Source organism: Prenolepis imparis, unplaced genomic scaffold, assembly GCF_030444845.1.
Source record: "Prenolepis imparis isolate NDT839.2.m4 unplaced genomic scaffold, iyPreImpa1.0 SCAF_14, whole genome shotgun sequence".
NCBI classification, from domain to species: domain Eukaryota; kingdom Metazoa; phylum Arthropoda; class Insecta; order Hymenoptera; family Formicidae; genus Prenolepis; species Prenolepis imparis.
In genome coordinates this window covers 6,778,169-6,789,148 of record NW_028141172.1, presented here as the reverse complement: position 1 = coordinate 6,789,148, position 10,980 = coordinate 6,778,169, and the positions used below count along the sequence as shown (strand labels likewise).

Genomic DNA, 10,980 nt, shown 5'->3' with positions numbered 1-10,980 from the left:
TTCTCTATTGTACACAGAGCCTTACTTGTTATTTTTATTAGGATTTTATAATAATATAATAATTGTGTAGTATATATATATATATATATATAACTTGAATAAAATTAATTAAAAATACATGATCTTAGCATAACGCAGCAAAAAAATGTAAAATATCAACAAATTAATTAAAATTCTAATATTTATTTTAAGAATATATTTTATTTAAAAATTATGTTTTATTTAAGAATTATTTTAAAAAAACAGTCCTATCAAATAAAGTTTGAAATATAAAAACATAAGAGAAAAAAAGAATTTAAAAAAACAACATCATTTAATATGAAACATTTTTAAACACAAAAAATCTTCCTTGTTACTCTACAAATTAATTTTATAAATTAGTTTTCAAGCAATCTTATTAGAAAACTTATATCATTTTATTGCTCCGAACCGGGCACGCCCAAGTTTTTGTCACTTTAATTCTTTCAATGCAGGTCTAAACCGTTTTAATTATGCAGATAATCATTCTGAAAAATATAAAAGTAATATTCTTTTGACAAATTTTATATCAGATAATAAGTTAATACATTTATACTTGGCTGAGCTTTGTTTTATATTTATTTTTGAGCTGCATTTTTAAATAATATATTTTTAAATTTTATTTTCAATTTTAGAAAAATTTTTACAAAACCATATTAGCTATAAAATACCGAATTTTTTTATATACTTGGCGTATTTTTTTTTCTGTGAAGATTTTGTTGTAATTTATTATACTTATATACAACCAAAATTAGATCGCTCTATACACGTTATTGAAGAAACTTTACTTATACACTAGTTTCTTAATTATGTTCAGTAGTATCAACAATCAAAAATCGGATCGCGGTGCAGTTTTCCTCGCTCCAAGCATGCATGTTAGCGGCCGAACGTGAGAAGCAGTACCGTCCACAGACGTATGTATATATAAACAATACATATAAATATATAAATTATTTGTTAGATTTGTATCAATGAGAGAGTGACAAAATATCAACTTAAATTATTAAATTTTAAATTTTGTCATCTGTCAGTTAATATCATTTTATATCGTGAAAAAGTGCATTCTACCTTAAACAAGACAATGGATGCGTACTTTAGAAGTACCAAAATTGTTGTAATTTCATAGTGACACATCAACTGGCTGTTTATTTTCAGAAATGTTAATTAAAATTTGCAAGCCATTATTTTTGTTAATATTGTAGCTATTTTAATTTCTTATTTTATCCAGAATGTGCTCCCATGGAAATATATATATTCAAAAATATATTCTAAAATATATTTTATACATATATAAATATATATTAATACATATATAAAATATATAAGAAATTAAATCATTTTTTGCCGCTTATAATATATTTATAATATATGCAAAAGTATATATGAAATATAAGTCTGCATATACAAAATTATATAATTTTTTGTTATTAAAAAATATAAATAGTATATATTTATGTATATATGTAAAAAGATATTTATACATATACAAAAATATATTTATATATATATGTAAAAATATATTTATAATATATATGAAATATAAGTTTGCATATACAAAATTTAATCATTGTTTGCCGTTTAGGGTTATATAACAAATATAAGTAAAGAATATATATATTTGTAATATATGCAAAAATATATACATAATATAAATATAATATATATATATAATGGAAATATAATTCTATTTATAAAGTTAATATATACCATACATATATGCAAGAATCCTATATTAATATATGTATAACTATATAAAGATTATATGTGATATATATATATATATATATATATATATATATATATGATAGAAATATATACACATATATTACACACACATATATATATTTCTTTATACAGTTTAAGTGATATCACACATATATGGAAAAATCCAATTATAATAATATATACAAATTATTATTCAAAATATATAGCATATATATATATATATGCATATAATATTTATTTGTAATAGATTATCTTCAAATTCAATATAATAAAACTATATTTTTACTTACATATATTTTTTAAATATATATATAAATTATATTATGCAAATATGTATTTATATTATACATATAATTCAAAATATATATAATATATTACATATATTTCTACATATATTTTTACATATATATTTTTCCATGGGGGTGAGGCTGCTCACTTTCTCGTACTTCTGACTAAATGTTATATTCAGAGAATTACATGAAGAAATTCCAGATTTTTCTAATTGTTTTCTTGCCGATATAATGGAAGTAAAATTGTTTTTAACTATATGCAAATTTTCTTCAAGATTACGGTTAAAATATTATTTTGCAATTTTAATCGAAATGGCATCAACAGGATTCACTTGGATAATCAATTTTATTTTTAAGTAATAAATATTAAATGAGATATTGACATATGATATAGAAATAGAATATAGAAGTCAAAGTATAAAAATATAATCATTTATTTGTTCTAATAATTATGTTTAAATATCATTCAATTACTATTTATTATGAATTTATTATCAGTTCTAAGATCAAGTACAAACATATATCATAGATAATTATTAAATATAAAAACACAATAGAAAATGGTCAAAACAATATACATTGTTTATATGCAATAAAAACATACATGGTGTTATTTAGAATTGTAACCATGTTAGAGAGTAAAAATAATATTTACAAATTTATAAAGTATATACATTGTTTATGGAATCTGTCAATCTATAAAAAATATTTTTTCTTTTATTTTCGATACGTTCCATCAATTAAAAAAAAAAAACTGTATTAAGTATTTTTTACTATATTATATATCCTATATAATATATTTTGTACCTTATGTAATATAAATAAAATATAAAATATTTAGTTCACACACACAATATACTTACTTCAATACATACTTCAATATACTTGTAAAATAAATTTGTTAATATTATTATTTTAGATTAGTCTATAAAGGGAGAAATACAAGTAAATATTATCAATACAATCGTTTTGTAAAAAGGGGGTTAAAAAAAGAAATAGGAAAGAAAAAAATTATACTCATTTTTGCCGTAGATCATGGAGAGATATCTGTACAACTAAGAAACATTTTTTTGTGCATAAACTATTAGTACAGAATATAAAGTAAGAATATCCGTCTCTTCTTTTCCATTATGCAGCTTAGAATTACCTTGACTATCTCTGTATTCTTTAACTTTTATTTCCGTATATCTACGTGCAAACTCATTCATGAACTCCTCTCTTAGATTATACGACATATTGTCCAAAAATGTAAAAGTATATTGTGAAGTAAGTATGGCTATTGAGAATTTAAAAAAATATGATAAATTTACAATTACAAATCAAATAAATAAGAAGAAATAATATTTAAAAAATTATATTAATCACATATTCTGGAATTTAATTTTTGCATGCATGTCAAGGAAAATACTTACGTAGAAACTTTTCTGTATTCTCATAAGTGTTCATCTCCCGATTACTGCAATGATGAACTTGAAATCCGATATCTTCAAGTATTTCTATTAGCTCTTCGCGAGGTCGGGCCGAATAATGAAATGCTCCAACATACTTTTTTTTGTCCTGTATAAAGATAATTGACAGTCTACAGTTAAAACATTGCAATAGAAGCAATACACACACACATGTAATATTTAAATATTTATATATAAAGAAAGTGATTTTATAAATAATGCCGTCTGTTATATATTTGATATTGATATCTTCGCAGACCCGTATCAGTAAGTAAAACAAAAAAGTGTATCCAAAATTAAATGTTAAATAATACAAGAATGTAAAGCAACTAAATCTATTTTATATGTCAGTCATTTATAAGTGTATGTACACTCGGCGGATTTTAAAATATTGCTAAAGATATTTTTACAAACAGAAATTATGCTACAATATAATTTTACATCATATTTCAATGTAATAATATTCACCCCCATATACGATGCATATCGCATATCTTGCGCCAAAATTTCTAAGGCCTCAAAGATAGCTGTGCTACGTGCTATACTTAATATCAGCATAGTTTTACCAGGTTGAAGCATACGATGAATATTCTCAAACGTTTGGCTGTTAAACAATGAAGATGAATGTTAATTATTGTAATTTTGAAAATATATATCTATTAGAATTAATTTTTGAAATATAGTTATGTAAAAATATATTAGTAAAATTATATGCAAAAGTTCTTTTCTACAAAAAAAAATGTTAATTTACGTTTATTTAATAATTTTACTTACCGAATGTCATGGCACCATTGCAAAGCATAAAATGAGAATATGTGATCGAATTTCGAAATATACTCCTCGGGCAATTTTTTCGTTTGAATATCCAACACTTCGAATTTGAGTCGTTCCTTGTCACCGTATGTTTTGTTTGCGTATTCGATCACATTCTTCATAATATCTGTACCTTTATAATATATATTTTAACATTAATTAATATTAATTGTTATTACATTATTATGTGTTTGTGTTTGTGCGCGTGCGCGCGAGATTTTATAATAATCTGATTTATTATTTTTTTATAATTTTTTTTTTTTTTACCAATCATTGTTGCTTTTGGATCAAGCGCCGGAAGAAGAATATTCTTTGTTATATCCCCGGGTCCACAACCAACATCCATACATTTTCCGGATATATTTTTTAGCTCTTTGGCAAACTCGTTCGTTAGAAGTGTTGTAATATTTTTATTATTATCAAATGAATCGTATTGCGCTGGTTGTATCATGATTTTATGATAATGTGTAAATAACTAGAATTTAAAAAAATGTATAAAATATGAAAAGATATATAATAAGATTGAAGGAAATGAACTAATAAGAGCCGATGCGTCGGCATTTTAATACGCAAATATTTTGTTTGTAATTATTCTTTATTTATTCAGAACGTTTCTGTCTTTTCTTTGGATCATCTTCAGCTTATCGTTTAATAATACAAGTGTTCGGTATAATGTATAAAAACAACACTCACTTTTAACTTTTAATACAATAAGCTGAGGATGGTACAAAAAAGTACTAAAATATTCTAAATAAATTAAGAATAATTACACACAAATTGCGTAATAAACCATAAGAGTTTTTCGTAATTAATTGAAATCAATAAATTTACGTTTTAATTCCGACACACTAGCTTTTATTAGCTCATTTTCTTCAATTCTTTAATATTAATATATTTAGTCTTTTTTCTCTATCATAATTAGAATATAACAAAACATTCAATATGATATGGGGAATAAAAAGAATATTTTACAATACTTTATCGGTATATTTAGTTACAAATAAAATTTTTTTCTAAATAATAGTATTCTCTCACTTAAAAGCAAAGATTGATTAAGATTGTTTGTTGTCATACGAGGAAGAGGATGTATTTGAGAAAGGAGGGAAAGGTAGATTCATAACTTGAATTAATTAACAGTCGAAATGTCAGTGGTATTTTTACACGTTTGGTTAGTGATTATTCAATCAATAAAGGATATTAAAAATAAGTCATTTTTGGGTCCTTCGAGGAACTTAATCTATTTATTGGAAACTGTTTTTAGAATTTTATAGAAACTGAAGCTATGAATTATTTGTTTAACCTGTCCGGGAAATGTTATGAAAATCAAGTTTTATTATCGATTATATTATTGGAACAGTCATATATGAGTGTTTTTTAAGTTTTAATGTATCTTCAAAATAAAATCAATTGTATATTTATTTATTAAAAAATAAGTACTAGATGTAGAGAATTTAATGTTTAGATATACTTAATTTACATTACACATACAGTGTGTGTTGAAAGTCTGAAAATGGTTGAATATTTCATAAACTATGCATTTTAGAAAAAAATCTTTCAAACAAAAGTGGTAGGGCTTAAAAATATCTATTTACTAGTCTTGTCAGTCTCATTTAAAAGCTACTAGTTGACTTTCAAATAATGTTAAAAAACGAAAAATGCAAAATTATAATTTACATGAAACTAAAATTATGTGAAACTCGAGATAATAAGTTCAAATAAATGGTCAAAAGAAGTAGAAAAAAAGTAGAAAAGAATCTTTACGAGTTACCTGAGTAAACTTGTCTCCGCCGCGATTGGGATGAAAATAATAAAGAACTTGTGAGAACGTGAAAGACATCTCTTAACTCATTTCTATATAATACTCGAGATAATCAATTCATTTTGCGCCGAGTTTAATATTATGATTATGCCAAAAAACTAGTAATAATTATTACGAGTTATTTGTATAAATTTGCCTACAAAGTAATTGCGACTAAAATAAACATGCACTTTTTTGTAAGAGAGATTACGGAAACGTAAAACATATACTTCTAAACTTATTTGTTTACGTATCAAGCAACGCGGTATCAAGGCGAAGACAAGTATACAATAAAATGCTAATATGATTTACATCAGTGCTCGTAATTAATTGCCCTTGTCGGGCCGATATCTGAAGCGACGCCTTCGACTTCCCACCACAAAAATTGTATCACGAATTCGCGGAAATTGCAATCTCAGCATATTTTTTTTGTAGGGACACTCCTGTCAGGAGTGTTGCTTGATACGTATACAAATAAGTTTAGAAGTATATGTTTCACGTTTCCATAATCTCTCTTACAAAAAAGTGCATGTTTATTTTAGTCGCAATTACTTTGTAGGCAAATTTATACAAATAACTCGTAATAATTATTACTAGTTCTTTTGCAATTGTAATAATAATATTAAACTCGGCGCAAAATGAATTGATTATCTCGAGGATCATATAAAAATGGGTTAAGACATGTCTTTCACATTCTCACAAGTTCTTTAGTATTTTCATCCGAATCGCGGCGGAGACAAGTTTACACAGGTAACTCGTAACGATTCCTTTCCACTAATTCTTGTGACCATTTATTTAAACTTATCTCGAGTTTCACAAATACATCCTCTTCCTCGTATGACAACAAACAATCCTAATCAATCTTTGCTTTTAAGTGAGAGAATACTATTATTTAGAAAAAAATTTTATTTCTAACTGTATACCAATAAAGTATTGTAAAATATTCCTTCTACTCCATATCATATTGAATTTTTTGTTATATTCTAATTATGATAGAGAAAATAAATTCTATATATTAATATTAAAGAATTGAAGGAAATGATCTAATAAGAGCTAGTGCGTCGGAATTAAAACGTATTATAAATTTATTAATTTAAATTAATTACGCAAAATTCTCATGGTTTATTATGCAATTTGTGTGTAATTATTCTTAATTTATTTAGAATATTTTAGTACTTTTTTGTACCATCCTCAGCTTATTGTATTAAAAGTTAAAAGTGAGTGTTGTTTTTATACATTATACCGAACACTTGTATTATTAAACGATAAGCTGAAGATGATCCAAAGAAAAGACAGAAACGTTCTGAATAAATAAAGAATAATTACAAACAAAATATTTGCGTATTAAAATGCCGACGCATCGGCTCTTATTAGTTCATTTCCTTCAATCTTATTATATATCTTTTCATATTTTATATATTTTTTTATATTCTAGTTATTTAAACATTATCATAAAACCATGGTACAACCAGCGCAGTACGATTTATTTGATAATATGTGCAAAAACAATGCATCACTTATAATCAACGAGTTCGCCAAAGAGCTAAAAAATATATCTGGAAAATGTATGGATGTTGGTTGTGGACCCGGAGATATAACAAAGGATACTCTTCTTCCGGCACTTGATCCAAAAGCAACAATGATTGGTAAGAGAAAATAATAAATTACGAAAGATTATAACACTCGCACGCGCACACAAACATACACATAATAATGTAATAACAATTAATATTAATTAATGTTAAAATATATATTATAAAGGTACAGATATTATGAAGAATGTGATCGAATACGCAAACAAAACATACGGTGACAAGGAACGACTCAAATTCGAAGTGTTGGATATTCAAACGAAAAAATTGCCCGAGGAGTATATTTCGAAATTCGATCACATATTCTCATTTCATGCTTTGCATTGGTGCCATGACATTCGGTAAGAAAAATTATTGAATAAAAATAAATTAATATTTTTTTTTGTAGAAAAGAACTTTTGCATATATATAATTTTACTAATATATTTTGACATATATGTTTCGAAAAATAATTCTGATAAATATATATTTTCAAAATTACAATAATTAACATACATTTTTGTTGTTTAACAGCCAAACATTTGAGAATATTTATCGTATGCTTCGACCCGATAAAACTATGCTGATATTAAGTATAACGCGCGCCAAAGCCATCTTTGAAGCCTTGGAATGTTTGGCACAAGATGTGCAATATGCATCGTATATGGAGGTGAATATTATTACATTGAACTATGATGTGAAATTGTATTGTAGCATAACTTCTGCGTAATTGTGAAATTTCAATCTTTAGAAATATTTTGAAATTAGTCGAGTGCACACTTATAGATGAGTGACATTTAAAATAGATTCAGTTGCTTTACATAAAAACTTGTATTATTCGACATTATTAATTACAGTATCAATTTTGGATAGACTTTTTTGTTTTACTCACTGATCGGTCTGCGAAGATATCGATATAAAATATATAGCACAAACGGCATTATCTATGAAATCACTTTTATGTATAAATATTATGTGTGTGTGTGTATTGCTTTTATTGCAATTTTTTAACTATGGATTGTCAATTATCTTTATACAGGATAAAAAAAAATATGTTGGGGCACTTCATTATTCGACCCGACCTCGTGAAGAGGTAATAGAAATACTTGAAGATATCGGATTTCAAATTCATCATTGCAGTCATCGGGAGATGAAAAATTGTGAGAATACAGAAAAGTATATATGTAAGTATTTTCCTTGACATGCATGCAGAAATAAAATTCTAGGCTATGCGATTAATATAATCTTTTTATATTACTTTTTCTTATTTTGTAATTAATAAATTAATCTTATTTTGTTCAATTCGATAGCCATGGTTACTTCACAATATACTTTTACATTCTTGGACAAGATGCCGCATAATCTAAGGGAGGAATTCAAGAATGAGTTAGCACGTAGGTTTACGGAAATAAAAGTTAAAGAATATAGAGAAAGTCAAGATAATTCTAAGCTACGTGATGGAAGTGAAGAAACGAATATTCCTGCTCTATATTCTGTACTGATAATTTATGCACAAAAGAATGTTTCATAGTTGTATAGATATCGCTCCATGATCTACGGAAAAAATAATTATAATTTTTTTCTTTCTACCTTCTGCTTACAAAACGATTGGATAATATTTACTTGTATTTCTTTATAGACTAATTTGAAAAAATATATATTAACAAATTTATATTACAAAGTACGTTGATTATATATTTTATATTTATTTCATATATGGTACAAAATATATTATATAAGATGTATATAATATATGGTATTAATCATTTAATACACAATTTTCTTTTTAACATTAATATGTACGTATCGAAAAAAAGAAATATTTTCTATATACATATATAGATCGACAGATTTCATAACCATTGCATATATACTTTGTAAAATAAATATTATTTTTACTCTCCACACAACGTAGTTCAATTTTAAATAACACCATGTATGTTTTTATTGCATACAAACAATGTATTTGTAAATATATTCATAAAATGGACTACTTTCTATTGCGTTTTCTTTAATAATTATCTATGATACATGTTTGTACCTCATATTAATATCGCTTTATATCGTGAGAAAGTGCATTCTATCTTAGACGAAACAATGGGTGCATACTTTAGAGGAATCCATTTTTCCGATTTTTAGTGGCACAACAACTGGCTGTTCATTTTCAGAACTGGTAATAAATTCATAATAAATAGTTGAATGATAATTAAACATAATTATTAGATCAAACAAATGATTATATTTTTATACTTTGATTTCTATATTTCACATTTCTATATTATATTTTAATATCTTATCTTAATATTTATTACTTGACAATAAAATTGATTTTATCAAAATGTATCCTGTTGTTGCTATTTCGATTAAAATTGCAAAATAATGTTTTAATCGTAATCTTGAAGAAAATTTGCATATAGTTAAAATTTTACTTCCATTATATCGCCAATAAAACAATTAGAATAATCTGGAATTTCGTTATGTGATTCTCTTAATATTTTGTCAAAAGTACGAAAAAAATATGGAGCAGCCTCACATTCCGGATAAGAAATAAAATGGCCACAATATTAACAAAAAATACAATTGCTTTTATATTTTAATTAACATTTCTGAAAATGAACAGCCAGTTGTTGTGCCACTAAAAATCGGAAAAATTGATACTTTTTAAGTATGCACCCATTGTCTCGTCTAAGGTAGAATGCACTTTCTCACGATATAAAGCGATATTAACAGACAAACAACAAAACTTTAATTTTAATAATATAAATCGATATTTTGTCACTCATTGTTACTTTTGTAAATCCAACAAATAATTTATATATTTATATATATTGTTTATATATACGTGGACGATGAGTCTATTGAACATATGATTAAATAACTAGTGTATTAATAATGCCTTTTCAGTAACACGTATAGAGCAATCTGATTGATTGAAAATAAGATTAATAAATATACATAAAAATAAGTTTAGATTTATATTCATGTTTCACGTTTTCATAATTTCTCTTACAAGGGAAGTGTCCCTCACCAATTTTGATACGCTTTGGATATGTTGTAGAGCATAAAAAAATATTTGATCTATATTTTTTTTAGGTACTTATCTCAACGTTTAAGGGCTGAAACAACCCTTTGAAAATAACGGATTTTTATATATTTTCAGCGAATATCTGTAATAATATAAGGAATATAAGAAAATGTTTTATACAAAAGTTTTGTAATATTTTATATTCTTTAGAATGGCTTAATCATATTTTTTGAAAAAGTCAAATTTTTTAATTTACACTCTTTCCCCCTCCTTATTATTTTACGAAATTTAA

General features: G+C 25.0%; 2 protein-coding genes and 1 long non-coding RNA gene across 3 annotated transcripts in view; 1 reads left to right on the top strand and 2 right to left on the bottom strand.

Annotated features, from left to right (window-relative positions):
- Positions 1-10,980, bottom strand: part of LOC145945592 (uncharacterized) — a 290,305-nt gene that overhangs the window by 32,981 nt on the left and 246,344 nt on the right. The gene's annotated exons all lie outside the window — the stretch shown is intronic.
- Positions 2,806-6,119, bottom strand: LOC145945658 (juvenile hormone acid O-methyltransferase-like). Its single transcript, XM_083054732.1, has 6 exons — positions 6,063-6,119; positions 4,562-4,769; positions 4,256-4,427; positions 3,950-4,085; positions 3,446-3,590; positions 2,806-3,309 (listed from the first exon to the last, which is right to left on the bottom strand). Exons 2-6 carry the CDS (start codon positions 4,743-4,745, stop codon positions 3,089-3,091), a joined length of 858 nt encoding a protein of 285 aa, XP_082910858.1. The 5' UTR covers positions 4,746-4,769; positions 6,063-6,119; the 3' UTR covers positions 2,806-3,088.
- On the top strand, positions 6,761-9,220 carry LOC145945657 (juvenile hormone acid O-methyltransferase-like). Its single transcript, XM_083054731.1, has 6 exons — positions 6,761-6,842; positions 7,528-7,738; positions 7,854-8,025; positions 8,198-8,333; positions 8,703-8,847; positions 8,974-9,220. Exons 2-6 carry the CDS (start codon positions 7,552-7,554, stop codon positions 9,192-9,194), a joined length of 861 nt encoding a protein of 286 aa, XP_082910857.1. The 5' UTR covers positions 6,761-6,842; positions 7,528-7,551; the 3' UTR covers positions 9,195-9,220.